Source organism: Eurosta solidaginis, unplaced genomic scaffold, assembly GCF_040869045.1.
Source record: "Eurosta solidaginis isolate ZX-2024a unplaced genomic scaffold, ASM4086904v1 ctg00000118.1, whole genome shotgun sequence".
Classification (NCBI taxonomy): Eukaryota; Metazoa; Arthropoda; class Insecta; order Diptera; family Tephritidae; genus Eurosta; species Eurosta solidaginis.
The window spans coordinates 1,247,460-1,267,008 of record NW_027136880.1 but is presented as its reverse complement, the minus strand read 5'-3'; the positions used below and the strand labels follow the sequence as shown (position 1 = coordinate 1,267,008).

The following is a 19,549-nucleotide window of genomic DNA, read 5'->3' as shown; positions in this document are numbered from 1 at the left end:
CCATGCAACTAAGTTCAACTAAGAAATGGGCTTCAGCACATTTGCTGAAAAGCAACACCGCTACTTGTGACATAAAGTCCAAGTTATTTAAAAAGAATGAAGAAATTTTTTTTAACGGGTTAAATGAGTAGGTGCCCACAAAAGTGCATATGCTATATGCACGCATGTGATAAAGTATGAGATTACAGCCCTGTATGCAGTGCCGGATTAAGCAATTCTGAGAGTGATGAGTAAAATTTTGCGATAGTAATGAGTTTTGTTATTCAATTTAAAAAAATTTACTTTTTTGGGAATTTTTTCAGCTTATTTATAGGAAATTAATTCGTACAAAATTTGGTCGACATCTCAGAAAACGTTGCAAAACGCTTCTTCGCTATTTCTGTACACATTTTGGTCGTTTTATTATTTGTTACTTTTTTAATTTGGTGCCATATAATCCAGAAAATATTAAGTTGATATACTTTTGTCTTTTGCTTGACCAGAGCCGATTGAGATATTAAAATTCAAATCGGTTTGCTGCAGTAGTCCTGTTAACGCCTTTCAAAGATCTTTCGGTAACCTGAATTTTTGATCTTCGACTAGCTCAAACTTTTTAAATAAAACAAGTTTTTGCTCTTGCCAGAGACATTTCAGATTATTTTACAAATGCTCAGATGAACCATGATAAAAGTGAAGAAAAAATTACGAAAATACACCCAAACTAGCTCCTTAGAAGATATTCCGCTTTTTGTCAGCCCATGAAGACTGCTAAATAAATTATGTGTAACCAACGAGGATGTCAAAATACTGAAATATGAAATTTGATAAAAAAAAGTTTTATACTTACATATGTAATGTTTTATTTTTGGCCCAAAATTGTACCTTACCTTTCGCTTTAATGTAGTTTTCGGCCCAGAATTGAAAAGTTTAATTTTCCTAGTGTGTTTTTTTTTTTAATAAAATATTCGCCCTGAAGAAGAAGATGTAAGGCATCGAAAGGCGTACAAGAAAAATTTTATTTTCGCTTCTCAATTCTCGTCTGAAAAGCTCCATTAAAGCATAAACAGTTTTATTTTTATTTGTCATAGATAAGTCCCAAATTAGGGCGGTATTTTGCAACTTTTTAATTTATGTGGGTCGGTCACCCAGTTCAATGGTACATCTATTTGCGTATACATATATGTTCGTATAACTCTCTCAAATCATGCTTTGCCTTTCAGATGCGGCATATATCTGTCGCTGAGAGGTAAAGTCGTAACAGCACTTATGACCCAAATGGAGTTTACACCATTTTAAGCTTGAGCCTATCTTCTTGACCCTCTGGCAAAAAATATCAACCCAGATATTGTTGATTGTCTATACTTTTTTATTTCAGAATGTTGTAACTCCGATTTTCATTGAGGTGAAGAATGTTCTTGTTTTGCTCTTTTCTCATTATTTATTTTTTTGTACATACGACTGTTTACCTCTCAGCTAAAGATATAGAAATTTGTACTGTAGCTGGACTTTGCTAGAAGCATTATATCAGCCAGTAATGACGTCTTCCAAAGACATGCAGTGTCGAGCTTTGTCGATGCAAGATGGCCTAAAAAACATTCGAATGAAAAGTGATGAAATGGGAAATGGTTATTGTCGAGTGCCGCTCAATATCGGCGAAGAAAAGGTTGATGAGGGTCAGAAGTTATTAGGTGATCTCTTAGGGAAGTTTTATGAAAAATGTTGTTGATTATAACTCGTCAGCTTAACTCCTGATACAATAAATGTTTTGTTTTATAATAGGTGACACTTTTAAACTCCACAAAGCTATTTTGAAAACAAATCGGCAAAATGAAACTACCTTCATATGAACTAACCGTGATGAGGTCGAAGTCTCAAAGTTATTGTCACCTTGATAATAGTTTCTTTTCAAACTAAATAAGTCTTTAGTGTGGGTACTTAGACAAGACAGCAGTGGAAAATGTATTACAGGGTGCCAACACACTCAGAGAAAAAATCCTTCTAAAACGAACGAAACAAGTTCAAAATTAAGAACATTCGTTGCAAAAAGTCTGTTAGGTACGTTTTTTCTTAACTCGTGACCGATGGGCTTGTTTTAAGAATGGTTTTTCCATGCACACCGTTCGTATTTTATGACCACTTTGGTATTGATTTGTGAACCTTCTGTGCTCGTTTCAAACATTACTCGGGCTTGATTTAAGATTTTTCGTTCTCACGATTCGAGAAAGATTTGTGGTCGATTTAACAGTTTTCGGTCTCAATTTGAGAACGGTTTGTGCTTGACCATTGGTGGGAGGAAGATAATTTTTTAATTATTACCCATTTATTTATTTATATTTTTTATTAATAAATAATTTTTTTGTTATTAATAAGAAATATTAATAACAAAAAACTATTATTAAATGCCAAAAAGGTCTGAAAAAACGCATAATATGCATTTTTTCATAGATTTCTCGATAAGAGAAATTTTCTTATTTGATGATGCAATCTGAATATATATTTAAAACTTTTCATAACAAGTTTGAGAATTACCTGAATGGAACTAAACGAAAAATAAGAGTTAAAAAAATAGAATATAAAAAAATTGTTTTAAAAAACTTCAGAGTTTGACGGCGATCGAACTCGCGCCACACGATCGTAACCGCAACAACATAGCCTCTGGGCCACTACAACTGCTTGGTAGCCTGTGCCAAATGTTGTATTTAACATTGTAGTGCACACGAATTATACCGTTTCTTTTTCTTGAACTTAATTTAAGAACATTCGTTCTCATTAATAGAACATTTGTTCATAATTTAAGACCAGCCGTTCTGTTTTTAAGAAAATGATGTTAGTTCAAGAACAAGGTTGTTGTTTTAAGAACAGGTCGTTCGTTTTTCAAGAACAAAAAAGTAAGAACATGAAAAGCTTGAATTGAGTCCGGTGGTGCTGGATTTTAGAACGGCGTTTTTCTCTGAGTGTAGGCGCCATTATGGAAGCAGATGAAGAGGGCGGGCGCACTCCGCTGGAAGGAACAAGCGGAAATCGGTTTAAATTCTTTTGGTGTGACCAACTGGCGCCAGTTATCAGAACGAAGAAGAGACTGGTGCGCGTTTTTGGACGGGCATAACCGTTTAAACCGTTAAGCGTTAATTAAGTAAGCAAGTAATAGGCGCCATTTCCAAAACCTGCGAGAATGGAGAGCATTGCGACTATTGACAGTAGTCATAATAAGCGTATCCGAGCAGAAGTATGGGCATTGTAATGAACGTCTTCTCATCCTAACCAAAGTCTGACGATAATATCATATGATGCAAATATCGTCTAAAATACCTTCACACATATGTTCATAAGTTTGTACATATTTTTATACTCAGCTGAGCAGAGCTCACAGAGTATATTAACTTTGTTCGCATAACGGTAATCCGTAACGGCATAAACTAATGGAGATAGATATAGACTTCTATATATCAAAATGGTCTGGGCGAAAAAAGAAATTCATTTAGCCATGTCCGTCCGTCCGTCCGCCCGTAAACACGATAACTTGAGTAAATTTTGAGGTACCTTGATGAAATTTGGTATGTAAGTTCCTGGGTGCTCATCTCAGATCGCTATTTAAAATGAACGAAATCTGACTACAACCACGCCCACTTTTTCGATATCGAAAATTTCGAAAACGCGAAAAAGTGCGTAAATGCATTACCAAAGACGAATAAAGCGGTGAAACTTGGTTTGTGCGTTTATCTTAAGACGCATAATAGAAAATTAGTAAAATTTTGGACAATGGGCATGGCAACGCCCACTTTTAAAAGATGGTAATTTAAAAGTTTTGCAAGCTGTAATTTGGCAGTCGTTGAAGATATCATGATGAAATTTGGCAGGCACGTTCCTCCTATTATTGTATATGTGCCGAATAAAAATTAGCAAAATCGGATGTTGAACACGCCCACTTTAAAAAAATTTTTTTTTAAGTCAAATTTTAACAAAAAATTGAATATCTTTACAGTATATAAGTATATTATGTCAACATTTAACTCCAGTAATGACATGGTGCAACAAAATATAAAAACAAAAGAAAATTTTAAAATGGGCGTGGCTCCGCCCTTTTTAATTAATTCGTCTAGAATACTTTTAAGGCCATAAGTCGAACAAAAATTTACCAATCCTTGTGAAATTTGGTAGGTGCATAGACTCTGTGACGGTAACTGTTTTCTGTGAAAATGGGCGAAATCGGTTGAAGACACGCCCTGATTTTATACACAGTCGACCGTCTGTCCTTCCGCTCGGCCCTTAACACGACAACATGAGCAAAAATTGATATATCTTTAGTAAACTTAGTTCACGTACTTATCTGAACCCACTTTATCTTGGTATAAAAAATTGCCGAAATCCGACTATGACCACGCCCACTTTTTCGATATTCAAAATTACGAAAAATAAAAAATGCCATAATTCTATACCAAATATGAAGAAAGGGATGAAACATGGTAATTGTTTTGCTTTATTGACGCAAAATATAACTTTATAAAACACAATTAAAAGCTCTTGGAATCTTGGCAGGAATACTGTTCGTGGTATTACATATATAAATAAATTAGCGGTACACGACAGATGATGTTCTAGGTCAGCCTGGTCCTCATTTTGGTCGATATCTCGAAAACGCCTTCACATATACAACTAAGGGCCACTCCCTTTTGAAACCCTCATTAATACCTTTAATTTGATACCCATATCGTACAAACACATTAAAGAGTCTCCCCTGGTCCCACCTTATTGCGATATCTCGAAAAGGCGTCCACCTATAGAACTAAGGCCCGCTACGTTTTAAATAATCATTAACACCTTTCATTTGGTGCCCATATCGTACGACACACATTCTGGAGTCACCCCTTGTCCCCCTTTATGGCGATATCCTGAAATTGCGTCCACCTATAGTACTATGGCGCACTACCTTTTAAAAAATTCTTTAGTACCTTCCTTTTGAAATCCATGTCATACAAACACATTCCAGGGTTACCCTAGGTTCATTTTGCTAAATGGTGATTCTCCCTTATTTTGTCTCCAAAGCTCTCAGCTGAGTATGTAATGTTCGGTTACACCCGAACTTAGCCTTCCTTACTTGTTACCTCTAATTTTATTTATGGTCATAACTACAGTTTTTTTCGATGCATTGTTTTAAGCAAGTATGTGCAGAAATACCATATGCAAATTAGTAGATATGATCTTGAATTGGGTCACGGTATATCTAGCAATTATCACAAACATAGAAACACAAAAACATTGAAATGTAAATGCATGAAAAGTACCAATTCATAGTTAGTCCTTCAGTTAATTTAGTGGTTGTAATTATTGTAATAAATACACTTCTTATATGGTACATATGTGTATGTATAGTTAAAATACTTTACTTCTACCAGTTGATAGCTAAGTGTATTCCAAACATAAGCGTCACATGGTGTTTTGTTTGCATATGAACCGAAAACGAAAACTAACATTTAATGTTACGTAACGTTAACAGTGCCTTGTTGTAAGGAACATATTTTCGGAAAGTTTTCGGATACCGGTTCCCCTTATTGCTCATGTTATACCGTAATACAGAACAACTTAATTTTTTTTTTGCGCTCATAACAGTTCTTTGTAGAAAGTTCAAATTTAACAGTATTTTAACATATCCCACCAAACAAATTTAACATCGTTGTTAACATTACAACAGCATCAACTTTTTCATGCCAGCGACGCCAGATTGTGGGAAATTTACTTTTTTAAGCACAAGCCTGTAAAAAGGGGAAAAAGCGACATTTAAAAAACAAGATTTCTTGTAGCAAAACCACCTATGTATGATCAGCTGATCATAACCCAACTTAAAATTAACAGCACTCTGAACAATACTGTAAAATGATACGTTGCTTTTATTCGTTTCTACCCTCGCACAATATCACTAGGAACTATATTTCTATATCTGGCACCTCAAGAGACAATTGTCATTATTTGTATTGCTTCGCCTTTATCGTATTTTGCACAATTCACAACAGTATGAATTTATTAAGTACCCTACAAATTTTGCGACTTTATTCAGAAGATATAATATGAAATATTTCACAAAATTCGTAAGTCCTCTGCGAATAAAACGCATTTCCAAAAAAAGTAGCCAGGAGTACAAAGAACACAATGGCTGGTTGGAATCTGTGGCGAACTATCCATTCGAAGCCTTTTGTAAGGCATGCAACGTTTCAACTCTAACTCAAATATATTTGATAGCTCGGAATCCCTTTTTTTATATAAAACATTCTGTTCTCATCTATCTTAAGAAATACTTAAGTATTACACTTAGCTGATGATATCGCTTCTATAGCTAAGCAGCTCTTGATCTCGACGCTTAGCAAACCGCTGCCCATCAACATCTCGGCAACCCCCAGCGGGCTAGGGGGCCTAGAATATACCCGCGGCAAGTGTGCCTGTCATACCAGGCGACTCAAATACCAAATTTATTCAGGAGGTTGTGTAGCGCAGTCTTTTCAAGGTGTTGCCAGCGCAATATATAGCTTCTCCAAACCAATTGTCAACCTTACCTATCCGTGGCGAATACTGTTTCTTTTATACCCGAGGCTCTGGCGACTCCAATATCCTCATGAATCTAGAAGCGTGGGATGGCCTATACGGTTTCATGTGGTCATAATGAATCGTTCCCGAGATGGTTGGCATAGTACCTTAATGGTGCTTGTTATCGAAACGTATAGGATCTGCAACCGGCAAAGGACCATCAACATCGATAACACTCAAATTAACAGGATTAGCTTTGTGTGTCATGTGGCCACTAGAAGACAGTGCATTGCCCCAAAGTTCTACAAAAGAAATAAACACTTTAAATCCGGAGGGAATTTCATGGGATTTTTTTATTTAGGATGTGAGAAATTAAGGAATTTTGTTTAATTTTTGTGGATAATTCCACTGTTTCAAGTCCGTACTTGTGCCAACGTGCTATTTGCTTTGTTCCTAATGTTGTTCCAAAGAGAATATATAATTATCTACACTCTTTGACCACATGCTTCTTGATAACATACATTTTTTTCTGATTATATGAGAGCGCATTTAAATATTTCCCTCTTTTTGTTTATATTGCTGTACACGGTGGTAGCAACGAGAGTAGATCTACTCTCTTTGGTGGTAGCATCTACGCCGACGCTACAGTCAATCCGTACGTCGGCATTGACGCTTATCACATGCCAATTGTGGACAGCGAACGCCAGCAGCCAAAAGACAGCATGCCTGCGACACAGCCACACAAAAATCATCACAAGAAATTGTAGTAGCAACTAGAACGTCGTGTGTTAAGTGCATGCGTTGTTCCGAAAATTTGATTGAATCAAAATTTGTTTGAAATTTATGAAAACTGTAAACATTAATGGATTTAATAAAAAAAGTGTGGAATAAACCGAAAGATGAAATTGGAAAATGAAAATAAAATTTTGTACGTAAAGTTTGCATAGAAAAAAGGATAAGAAAGCGCGTATTGCAAAAATACGCAAACTAGAGCGGAATTAAAAAAAAAAAAAAAAATTTTAAAATAAAAACAAAAAAAGTATATTTGGAGACATTTACTAAAAATGTTCACTGTGCAGTAACTATGAGAAATTATTGACGAATTTCGTAAAAGAACAACCGGTTGCTTTAACATTGTGAATAACTACAAAAACAACATTTGAAGTGTGAACTCGAAAATATATAATTATAAAAAGATATCTACTAATTGGCAATATAAATAAGAAAAGTGAACTGCATTTTTGGAGCACACTGTGAAACCTTTTCCACAAAAAATTTTGTTTAATTATGCCACGCGCCGCCATTTTCCAACGGAAATCAAAATTACGGTAAACGCCAACACTTACAAAAACTCAATTTCAATATTATCTGCTTAGCACTATTGGCTGGCTGCTAGAGTATATTCTAAAATTTGTGTGTTAAAATGTATTTCGCTATAGGTACTACGAAATTGCCGTAGTGAAAAATTACTATGTGAAAATCATTGCCGTCGCTTAAGCTGCATTTACTGATTTTCACACTTTGGTATTGAAAATAAGCTAAAATAAAGATTAACGTTGTTAATTACCTAAATAATTTAAATCCAATGTTGTCCTGTTTGGTGCCGTCGTTATCACGTTTTGGACAAGAGGATAATATTATAAATCAAAGTATGCCATCATCACCAGCTTTTGCCGTACAATGTAAGTTCACATTTTTAAAAATTTGTATTTTTAGCTTAGAGTAAAAATAAAGATTGACTCCTTAAAAATGTTCCTTTCCTTTCCATTTCACCTTTGGTTGTTAATTTGTTTATTAAAATTTGTTTATCCATGAAATAAGAAACTGACATTGTTTTTGGAATCTTTGAGTCTTCTATAATAAAATTGTCAACTTCTAGGGAAATCTCAAAACGACTTATAAGATTACCCAACAAGCATCAAAAATATTTATCTGGTCTTCAAGAAATATATAGTTCTCAAGTTGATATCCAACATCATTCTTCGATTATTTTCCAGTTTTTGACAATTTATTTGAAATGTATAGCTCTCGAGTTGATCTCCAACATCATTATTGGGCTATCTCGTTTATATGTTAGAAAATGTTATATTTCAGGAAACCAAGAGGACCTATCCTAGAATTAGTGGGAAGGAAAAATTATTTCACAGACCTTGCCTTCAAATTTTATTCAAAACATACCATAACAAAAACTGAGATATGACTTTTTTGACAAAAATGTTGAGATAGCGTGTTGCAACAGGCAACATATTATTTACCTTAATATGAAACAATTTTATGACGTGATATTTTATGATTAACTTCATCGATCCAACATTAACAAGTAACGAAGGTTAAGTTCGGATGTAACCGAACATTACATACTCAGTTGAGAGCTATGGTGACAACATAAGGGAAAATAACCATGTAGGAAAATGAACCGAGGGAAACCCTGGAATGTGCTTGTATGACATGCGTATCAAATGAAAGGCATTAAAGAGTATTTTATGAAGGAGTGGGCCTTAGTTCTATAGGTGGACGCCATTTCGAGATATCGCCATAAGGGTTGACCAGGGGTGACCACAGAATTTGTTTGTACGATATGGGTATCAAATGAAAGGTGTTAATGAGTAGTTTAAAAGGGCATGGGCATAGTTCTATAGGTGGACGCCTTTTCCAGATATCGCCATAAAGGTGGACCAGGGATGACCACAGAATTTGTTTGTACGATATGGGTATCAAATGAAAGATGTTAATGAGTATTTTAAAAGGGCGTGGGCATAGTTCTATAGGTGGACGCCTTTTCCAGATATCGTCATAAAAGTGGACCACGGTTGACCCTAGAATTTGTTTATACGATATGGGTATCAAATGAAAGGGGTTAATGAGTATTATAAAAGGGAGTGGGCCTTAGTTCTATAGGTGGACGCCTTTTCGAGATATCGCCATAAAGGTGGATCAGGGGTGACCCCAGAATTTGTTTGTACGATATGGGTATCAAATGAAAGGTGTTAATAAGTATTTTAAAAGGACGTGGGCATAGTTCTATAGGTGGACGCCTTTTCGAGATATCGCCATAAAGGTGGACCAGGGGTGACCACAGAATTTGTTTGTACGATATGGGTATCAAATGAAAGGTGTTAATGAGTAGTTTAAAAGGGCATGGGCATAGTTCTATAGGTGGACGCCTTTTCCAGATATCGTCATAAAGGTGGACCAGGGGTGACGATAGAATTTGTTTGTACAATATGGGTATCAAATGAAAGGTGTTAATGAGTATTTTAAAAGGGCGTGTGCATAGTTCTATAGGTGGACGCCTTTTCCAGATATCGTCATAAAAGTGGACCACGGTTGACCCTAGAATTTGTTTATACGATATGGGTATCAAATGAAAGGGGTTAATGAGTATTATAAGGGGCGTGGCCCTTAGTTCTATAGGTGGACGCCTTTTCGAGATATCGCCATAAGGGTTGACCAGGGGTGACCCCAGAATTTGTTTGTACGATATGGGTATCAAATGAAAGGTGTTAATGAGTATTTTAAAACGGCGTGGGCTTAGTTCTATAAGTCGACGCCTTTTCCAGATATCGTCATAAAGGTGGACCAGGGGTGACCACAGAATTTGTTTGTACGATATGGGTATCAAATGAAAGGGGTTAATGAGTATTTTAAAAGGGAGTGGGCCTTAGTTCTATAGGTGGACGCCTTTTCGAGATATCGCCATAAAGGTGGACCAGGGGTGACCCCAGAATTTGTTTGTACGATATGGGTATCAAATGAAAGGTGTTAATGAGTATTTTAAAAGGACGTGGGCATAGTTCTATAGGTGGACGCCTTTTCCAGATATCGTCATAAAGGTGGACCACGGGTGACCCTAGAATTTGTTTGTACGATATGGGTATCAAACGAAAGGTATTAATGAGTATTTTAAAAGGGAGTGGGCCTTAGTTCTATAGGTGGACGCCTTTTCGAGATATCGCCATAAAGGTGGACTAGGGGTGACCCCAGAATTTGTTTGTACGATATGGGTATCAAATGAAAGGTGTTAATGAGTATTTTAAAGGGGCGTGGGCATAGCTCTATAGGTGGACGCCTTTTCAGATATCGTCATAAAGGTGGACCACGGGTGACCCTAGAATTTGTTTATACGATATGGGTATCAAATGAAAGGGGTTAATGTGTATTTTAAAAGGGAGTGGGCCTTAGTTATATAGGTGGACGCCTTTTCGAGATATCGCCATAAAGGTGGACCAGGGGTGACCCCAGAATTTGTTTGTACGATATGGGTATCAAATGAAAGGTGTTAATGAGTATTTTAAAAGGACGTGGGCATAGTTCTATAGGTGGACGCCTTTTCCAGATATCGTCATAAAGGTGGACCAGAGGTGACCCTAGAATTTGTTTGTACGATATGGGTATCAAACGAAAGGTATTAATGAGTATTTTAAAAGGGAGTGGGCCTTAGTTCTATAGGTGGACGCCTTTTCGAGATATCGCCATAAAGGTGGACTAGGGGTGACCCCAGAATTTGTTTGTACGATATGGGTATCAAATGAAAGGTGTTAATGAGTATTTCAAAGGGGCGTGGGCATAGCCCTATAGGTGGACGCCTTTTCAGATATCGTCATAAAGGTGGACCACGGGTGACCCTAGAATTTGTTTATACGATATGGGTATCAAATGAAAGGGGTTAATGAGTATTTTAAAAGGGATTGGGCCTTAGTTCTATAGGTGGACGCCTTTTCGAGATATCGCCATAAAGGTGGACCAGGGGTGACCCCAGAATTTGTTTGTACGATATGGGTATCAAATGAAAAATGTTAATGAGTATTTTAAAAGGACGTGGGCATATTTCTATAGGTGGACGCCTTTTCCAGATATCGTCATAAAGGTGGACCACGGGTGACCCTAGAATTTGTTTATACGATATGGGTATCAAATGAAAGGGGTTAATGAGTATTTTAAAAGGGAGTGGGCCTTAGTTCTATAGGTGGACGCCTTTTCGAGATATCGCCATAAAGGTGGACCAGGGGTGACCCCAGAATTTGTTTGTACGATATGGGTATCAAATGAAAGGTGTTAATGAGTATTTTAAAAGGACGTGGGCATAGTTCTATAGGTGGACGCCTTTTCCAGATATCGTCATAAAGGTGGACCAGGGGTGACCCTAGAATTTGTTTGTACGATATGGGTATCAAACGAAAGGTATTAATGAGTATTTTAAAAGGGAGTGGGCCTTAGTTCTATAGGTGGACGCCGTTTCGAGATATCGCCATAAAGGTGGACCAGGGGTGACCCCAGAATTTGTTTGTACGATATGGGTATCAAATGAAAGGTGTTAATGAGTATTTTAAAGGGGCGTGGGCATAGCTCTATAGGTGGACGCCTTTTCAGATATCGTCATAAAGGTGGACCACGGGTGACCCTAGAATTTGTTTATACGATATGGGTATCAAATGAAAGGGGTTAATGAGTATTTTAAAAGGGATTGGGCCTTAGTTCTATAGGTGGACGCCTTTTCGAGATATCGCCATAAAGGTGGACCAGGGGTGACCCCAGAATTTGTTTGTACGATATGGGTATCAAATGAAAGGTGTTAATGAGTATTTTAAAAGGACGTGGGCATAGTTCTATAGGTGGACGCCTTTTCCAGATATCGTCATAAAGGTGGACCACGGGTGACCCTAGAATTTGTTTATACGATATGGGTATCAAATGAAAGGGGTTAATGAGTATTTTAAAAGGGAGTGGGCCTTAGTTCTATAGGTGGACGCCTTTTCGAGATATCGCCATAAAGGTGGACCAGGGGTGACCCCAGAATTTGTTTGTACGATATGGGTATCAAATGAAAGGTGTTAATGAGTATTTTAAAAGGACGTGGGCATAGTTATATAGGTGGACGCCTTTTCCAGATATCGTCATAAAGGTGGACCACGGGTGACCCTAGAATTTGTTTATACGATATGGGTATCAAATGAAAGGGGTTAATGAGTATTTTAAAAGGGAGTGGGCCTTAGTTCTATAGGTGGACGCCTTTTCGAGATATCGCCATAAAGGTGGACCAGGGGTGACCCCAGAATTTGTTTGTACGATATGGGTATCAAATGAAAGGTGTTAATGAGTATTTTAAAGGGGCGTGGGCATAGGTCTATAGGTGGACGCCTTTTCAGATATCGTCATAAAGGTGGACCACGGGTGCCCCTAGAATTTGTTTATACGATATGGGTATCAAATGAAAGGGGTTAATGAGTATTTTAAAAGGGATTGGGCCTTAGTTCTACAGGTGGACGCCTTTTCGAGATATCGCCATAAAGGTGGACCAGGGGTGACCCCAGAATTTGTTTGTACGATATGGGTATCAAATGAAAGGTGTTAATGAGTATTTTAAAAGGACGTGGGCATAGTTCTATAGGTGGACGCCTTTTCCAGATATCGTCATAAAGGTGGACCAGGGGTGACCCTAGAATTTGTTTGTACGATATGGGTATCAAACGAAAGGTATTAATGAGTATTTTAAAAGGGCGTGGGGCTTGGTTCTATAGGTGGACGCCTTTTCGAGATACCGCCATAAAGGTGGACCAGGGGTGACCCCAGAATTTGTTTGTGCGATATGGGTATCAAATGAAAGGTGTTAATGAGTATTTTAAAAGGACGTGGGCATAGTTCTATAGGTGGACACCTTTTCCAGATATCGTCATAAAGGTGGACCAGGGGTGACCCTAGAATTTGTTTGTACGATATGGGTATCAAACGAAAGGTATTAATGAGTATTTTAAAAGGGCGTGGGGCTTGGTTCTATAGGTGGACGCCTTTTCGAGATACCGCCATAAAGGTGGACCAGGGGTGACCCCAGAATTTGTTTGTACGATATGGGTATCAAATTCAAGGTATTAATGAGGGTTTTAAAAGGGAGTGGTGGTAGTAGTATAGGTGGTGGGCGTGGGGCTTGGTTCTATAGGTGGTCGCCTTTTCGAGATATCGCCATAAAGGAGGACCAGGGGTGACTCAAGAATGCGTTTGTATGACATGGGTATCAAACGAAAGGTGTTAATGAGTATTTTAAAAGGGAGTGGCCTTAGTTCTATAGGTGGACTTCTTTTCGAGATATCGCCATAAAGGTAGACCAGGGGTGACTCTGTAATGTGTTTGTACGATATGGGTATCAAATTAAAGGTATTAATGAAGGTTTTAAGAGCGAGTGGTGGTAGTTGTATATGTGAAAGCGTTTTCGAGATATCGTCCAAAATGTGGACCAGGGTGACCCAGACCATCATCTGTCGGGTACCGCAAATTTATTTATATATGTAATACCACGAACGGTATTCCTGACAAGATTCCAAGGGCTTTTGATCTCGCCCTGCAGAACTTTTTCATTTTATTTAGTTAATATGGAAGAGGCCGCACCCATTTTACAAAGTCAATAGACCAATACAATTACCATGTTTCATCCCTTTTTTCGTATTTGGTATAGAATTATGGCATTTTTTTCGTAATTTTCGATATCAAAAAAGTGGGCGTGGACATAGTCGGATTTCGGCCATTTTTTATACCAATACAATGTGAGTTCAGATAAATATGTGAACTGAGTTTAGTAAAGATATATCGATGGTTGCTCAAGTTATCGTGTTAACGGCCGAGCGGAAGGACAGACGGTGGACTGTGTATATAAACTGGGCGTGGCTTCAACCGATTTCGCCCTTTTTCACGGAAAAAGTCTATGCCTCTACCAAATTTCGCAAGGATTGGAAAATTTTTGTTCGACTTATGGCATTAAAAGTATCCTAGACAAATTAAATGGAAAAGGGCGGAGCCACGCCCATTTTGAAATTTTCTTTTATTTTTGTATTTCGTTGCACCATATCATTACTGGAGTTGAATGTTGACATAATTTACTTATATACTGTAAAGATATTAAATTTTGTGTTAAAATTTGACTTTAAAAAAAGGGCAGACATCTTGCCGCGATGCGAGGGCTTAGTCGCTGACCACGGGACTATGCCACCCAGTAGGATGCAGGTTCATATGGATCTCCATGACTGCGGTGGTCTAGTCCTAGGGTGAGCGATGACCAAGATCTGCCCCCTCCCAATCCAGGGTGTTATGCGCCACCGTGCCCATTGGATGGTTTGCAGCCGGGAGGTTAATCTGGCTGTATTTGTACGGAGCCTCTCTGACAACGGGCCGCCTCAGAGAGAAGAAATGGTCTTACCGCGGTAAGGGGCTCTGCCGCGGCGGACGACACTTTTCCCGCTTTAAACAAGGTGACCCTAAGCTGGCCTTGTCTAGCAAGGGGTCGTACGAACAAGATGAACAAAAAAAACAAACAAAAAGAAAAAAATACTTCGTCCTCCTCCACAGGGAGAAGGACAACAGCATTGGCATCCATACGCCCTAGTGAACGAGGGAGGGCTACCAATGCTACCAATGCTAAAGGGATGAGCGACTTGGTGGGGGTCGGCACTAGTATGGCGGGGAAGGGAGTTGCGCTGGCAACGGCGAACCCTAACGCGCCTGCTGTTGCCGGACACCGACCAAGCGCCGGAACGGCAACCATTTTTCCCACGGCTGTGGCAGGAGTCTTTGGACCTGGCCACTCCGAGCCAAGGGAAAACGGGGCCGCAACAGCTACTTTAACCGGGGGAGCGACTGCGTTGGAAACGACGGGTCGGCTTCCCATGGACGACAAGAGGGCAACCTCAGTTAACACAGTCTTAGGTGATCGGACGGGGGCAAGCACCAGTATGGCGGCGAAGGTAGTGGCGCTGGCAACGGCGAACACTGACGCGCCTGCTGATGCTGTGCGCCCGTCTGACGCCGGTATGGCGACTGTTCTCCCCACGGCTGTGACAGGGGTCCCACGATCTGGTCACACTGAGCCAAAGGAGAAACAAGCCATAAGGAAGACATCATCCGGGGGTACGACCGCGAGGGCAACTACGGATCGGACCCCTTCTCAAGAAGAGTCCCACAAGGGATCGTTCCACAGGAACAAGAGAGGGGCTGCAAAAGTCCTGTCAAGGTATGAGGGCGTTCCGCTGGAAACGCGGTCAGAGAACGCCAGGAATTCGGTGGAAAGGGCGCGAGCTCTACTGCCGAATTTTCGGGGTTCTCTGCCAACAAGCGCAACCCCATATAAGCGTCAAAGGTCTGATGAGGATATCAAACCACCGCCGAAAAGGCACCAGAATCACCCCGCGGTAGCCAAACCCAGCTTTGCCGAGGTAGCCAAAGGCCGGATCCTTTTAGGAATGCTGGACCGAGGGAATGACCGTGGTGCAATCCCTAAAGACCAGTGGCCGTACGTCCGGAATGAAATCGGCAACGCCGTTCTCGACGTGCTGATTTAGACTCCGGGTAGTCCGCCGCGAGGTTCTGATGCAGCATGGTACCAGGGCCAAATCAAGGTACTCGCTTGCGAGGACGCAAGGTCTGTTGCGCTGTATAAGGCAGCAGCCGCAAAGCTGGGACAAGTCTATCCCGGGGCGATTATTGAGGTCGTCGACTGGAAGGACATTCCGGCTCGGCGAAGGGCCAGGGCATGGGTTCCAGCAGTTCCAGCAGAATCTGAGAGAATTCTCAGGATGCTGCAACTGATGAACCCGGCTCTCCCAACGCAGGACTGGAGTGTCATCCAAGTCGAGGACGCTGTAGGACCTAGGAGACAGGTCGTGTTAGCTCTGAATAAGGAAGCACTCGAGCCCCTTAGACGGAGCAAAGGAAGAGTGTTTTACGGCCTCGCCGAGCTGCAGATGAAGGTAAAGTTATAACCTGCATTTTAGTAAGGTCCGAGCTAAATACCTTTCTCTTACCTAATTATAGCAATGGTGACGTTACAGCGGCCAGCTTGGCAAGCGGAGGCACCCAAATAACGCTAGCCTCCGTTTACATGCCGTACGACGCAAAGGAACCTCCTCCGCAAAATACGGTAAAGGATCTGGTGGCAGACTAAAGTAAAGGCCATCTGCTAATCGGGAGTCACTTTTTAAGTACCTTTTAATAACTAACCTTGTAGTTTGCAATGTAGGTAATGAACCAACTTTTATTACCAAAAACCGTAAGGAGGTTATTGACCTCACGATTTGTAGCGAAAGCATTTTTGGGTGGGTTAAAAAATGGCGTGTTCTTGAGTAATATTCCTTTTCAGACCACCGGTATATTGAAGTAATGTTAGAGTTCTTCGTCGATCAGCCCATTGCGAGACGTAACCCACGTAATACAAACTGGGAACTACATAATGAGCTATTAGTAAGAGAACTACCAGAACTGCCTCCACAAAGCCCCTCATCAACGGAGGAGCTAGAGGGTCTGGTAGAAACCTTCACATCGGCATTCTCAAATGCCTTAGAACAGGCTTGTCCATTGCCAAAACCACGCGGTAAGCGTAAACCTCACTGGTGGTCCCATGATCTGGAAAACCAAATTATTAGATAACTGGTCGCAATGGCTAGAATACAAGGACAAACTAAGGACCTACAAAAAACTCCTGGGACAAGCGAAGAGAACTTCATGGAGAAATTTCTGCACTGGAGTCGAAAGTGTCGTTGACAAATCAAGGCTACAGTGCGTGCTTTCTAAGACGCAAACAGCTATTAGCTTTCTGCGGAGACCGAATGGTACCTGGACTAGCACAGAAGGGGAAACCCTAGAGCTGCTCTAGAGCACACATTTCCCGGGAAATATGACCAACGCACCGGAAGTACCTGCAGCAAACTAAGCTGTGAATATACCCATCACTGAGGAGAGGGTGAGGTGGGCAGTTAAAAGTTTTAAACCTTTTAAGGCTGCTGGACCAGACGGCATTGTCCCCGCTCAACTTATCTACTCTTTGGAGTTATCAGCCAACTGTCTGCGGCACATATATACGCTTGTTTGGCTCTGAACTATATTCCGTGTGCATGGAGGAGCGCCACGGTCATATTCATTCCTAAGGCAGGCAAATCCTCTCACTACGAGCCGAAGGACTACAGACCTATCAGTCTTTCATCCTTCGTACTCAAGACCCTAGAGAGAATAGTTAGAGATTTTCTCACTACAAGCATTGATAGGAACCTCATTTCGGGCTATCAACACTCGTACACCAAAGGTAAATCTGCGGAGATTGTGCTACACAGCCTAGTCTCTACTATAGAAACATCCTTGTTCGAAAAGTATTATTGTCTTGTGGCCTTCCTAGACATTGAAGGAGCATTCAACAATATAAGTCCAGACGCCGTTAATTTTATTGATCTGGACGTATATAGACCCCTAGTGGGACTGATTGATCAACTGCTCAGGGAAAGGAAAGGGCTTTCCTCACTGGGGAAGGTTGATATAACACGATTTGTCGCAAGGGGCACGCCCCAGGCTGGTCTCCTTTCCCCTTTACTATGGAACCTAACGATAAACTCGCTATTAAGAGATACTAGTTGGGGGAGCGGGAAGGTCGTGGCATATGCTGATGACCTAGCGATTGTCTACAGAGGCAAGTTCCCTCAAACTTTATGCGACTTGATGCAGGTAGCATTGCGAGAGGTTTCCTTGTGGGCTTCCCGATGTGGACTCAGCGTCAACTCCGATAAAGTAGAGCTTGTCTTATATACCAAACGATACAAAATACCATCGTTGAACCTACCAGAACTAAATGGGGTACGCCTAAGCCTGGCAGATAAAGCCAAATTTCTAGGCGTAGTTCTAGACAAAAAGCTGAACTGGAAGGACAACGTTATCCAGCGACAAAAGAAAGCGTACATTGCATTATATACGTGTAAAAGAGCCATTGGCAAAAAATGGGGACTCACCCCCAACATATGCAGATGGATTTATACCGCGATTATCAGACCCATACTGCTGGGGTAGTCGTATGGTGGCCAGCCTTGAGCAAGGCGTCAAACCTAAACTTGTTGGGTAAAGTCCACAGATCCAGCATGATAAGCATAAGCGGGGCTCTAAGAACAACGCCTAGCGAAGCTCTTCAGGTCATTCTTGACATCCTTCCATTGGATCTGGCTGGTCATAGAGCAGCGGCAACGTCAGCCCTGTGTCTAAGGGAGTTGTCGTGTTGGAACAACAAGACCACAGGACACTCAAGTATACTAAACAAATACAGTTTTCTCCCTCCTAGCACGGATCGCTGTGCGACCACAACAGTTGCGGAAACCAACTTTAAGATAAACATACCCAGCAGGGATGACTGGACGGAGTCGGATAAGTGCCTTGCTATGAGCAACAGCATTTCCATATACACGGACGGCTCCAAGCTAAACGGTAGAGTTGGAGGTGGAGTATACTCAAGGGACCTTGACCTCCAGCTCTCATTCAGACTACCCGACCACTGCAGTGTATTCCAGGCAGAAGTTGCAGCCATAATGGAAGCCGCAGCTAGGATAGGGACATACAATGTCGGCAAAGAAATTTTTATCTTCAGAGACAGCCAAGCTGCCATAAAATCTCTGGGCTCCCACTCGTTCAATTCTGAACTAGCACTAAACTGTCGCCGATCTCTTCAAGAGATGGCTCAACAGAACCGTGTACACCTCACATGGGTCCCTGGACATAGGGATATCGAAGGAAACTGAATTGCAGATGAACTCGCTAGGCAGGGTACAACCAAGCAGGTTCTTCCTGGACAAGAACGCTTAGGTATGCCCCTGTCCACATGCAAGCTAATGCTAAAAGAGCACATCTACCGTCAAGCCGACGAAAGATGGCTACAAACACCGGGGTGTCGAACATCGAAAGAAACCTGGCCTAAATGGGATCCTAAAAGGTCCCGTCACGTGTACAACCTAAGAAGGGATACAATTTCCACACTTGTGGGAGCACTAACGGGTCATTGCCTCATAGGTAGGCATGCAGAAAGGCTAGGAGCGCCTTATCGTCGTTGCTGAAGGAGTTGTAAAGAGGATGAGGAGGAGGAAACGGTGGTTCACCTCATTTGCAACTGCCCAGCACTAAGCGGAGCACGGCAGCGCTTTCTGTGAGCTCCATTTCTTGATAATATGAGTCAGGTTGTGGAGCATGACGTCAAGGACCTGGTAGCTTTCATCAGGTCCTCAAAATGGTTCGATGAGGAAACGTAACGGTGTTTTTCGTGGTATCA

At 40.7% G+C, this 19,549-nt stretch overlaps 1 protein-coding gene across 5 annotated transcripts in view; it reads left to right on the top strand.

Annotated features, from left to right (window-relative positions):
- The first annotated feature begins 7,183 nt into the window (after nt 1–7,183).
- Nucleotides 7,184–19,549, top strand: part of LOC137235635 (zinc finger protein 1-like) — a 148,439-nt gene continuing 136,073 nt past the window's right edge. For 2 of the 5 annotated variants that reach the window (XR_010948012.1, XM_067758525.1), the window contains exon 1: nt 7,187–8,177. Coding sequence is in view for 4 of the 5 variants with exons in the window: in XM_067758525.1 (XP_067614626.1) it covers nt 8,081–8,177 (97 nt within the window). In the remaining variant the exon portion in view is untranslated. Of the gene's footprint in view, nt 8,178–19,549 lie in introns of all 5 variants that reach the window. The other 3 variants (XM_067758526.1, XM_067758529.1, XM_067758527.1) reach the window with 3 other exon arrangements.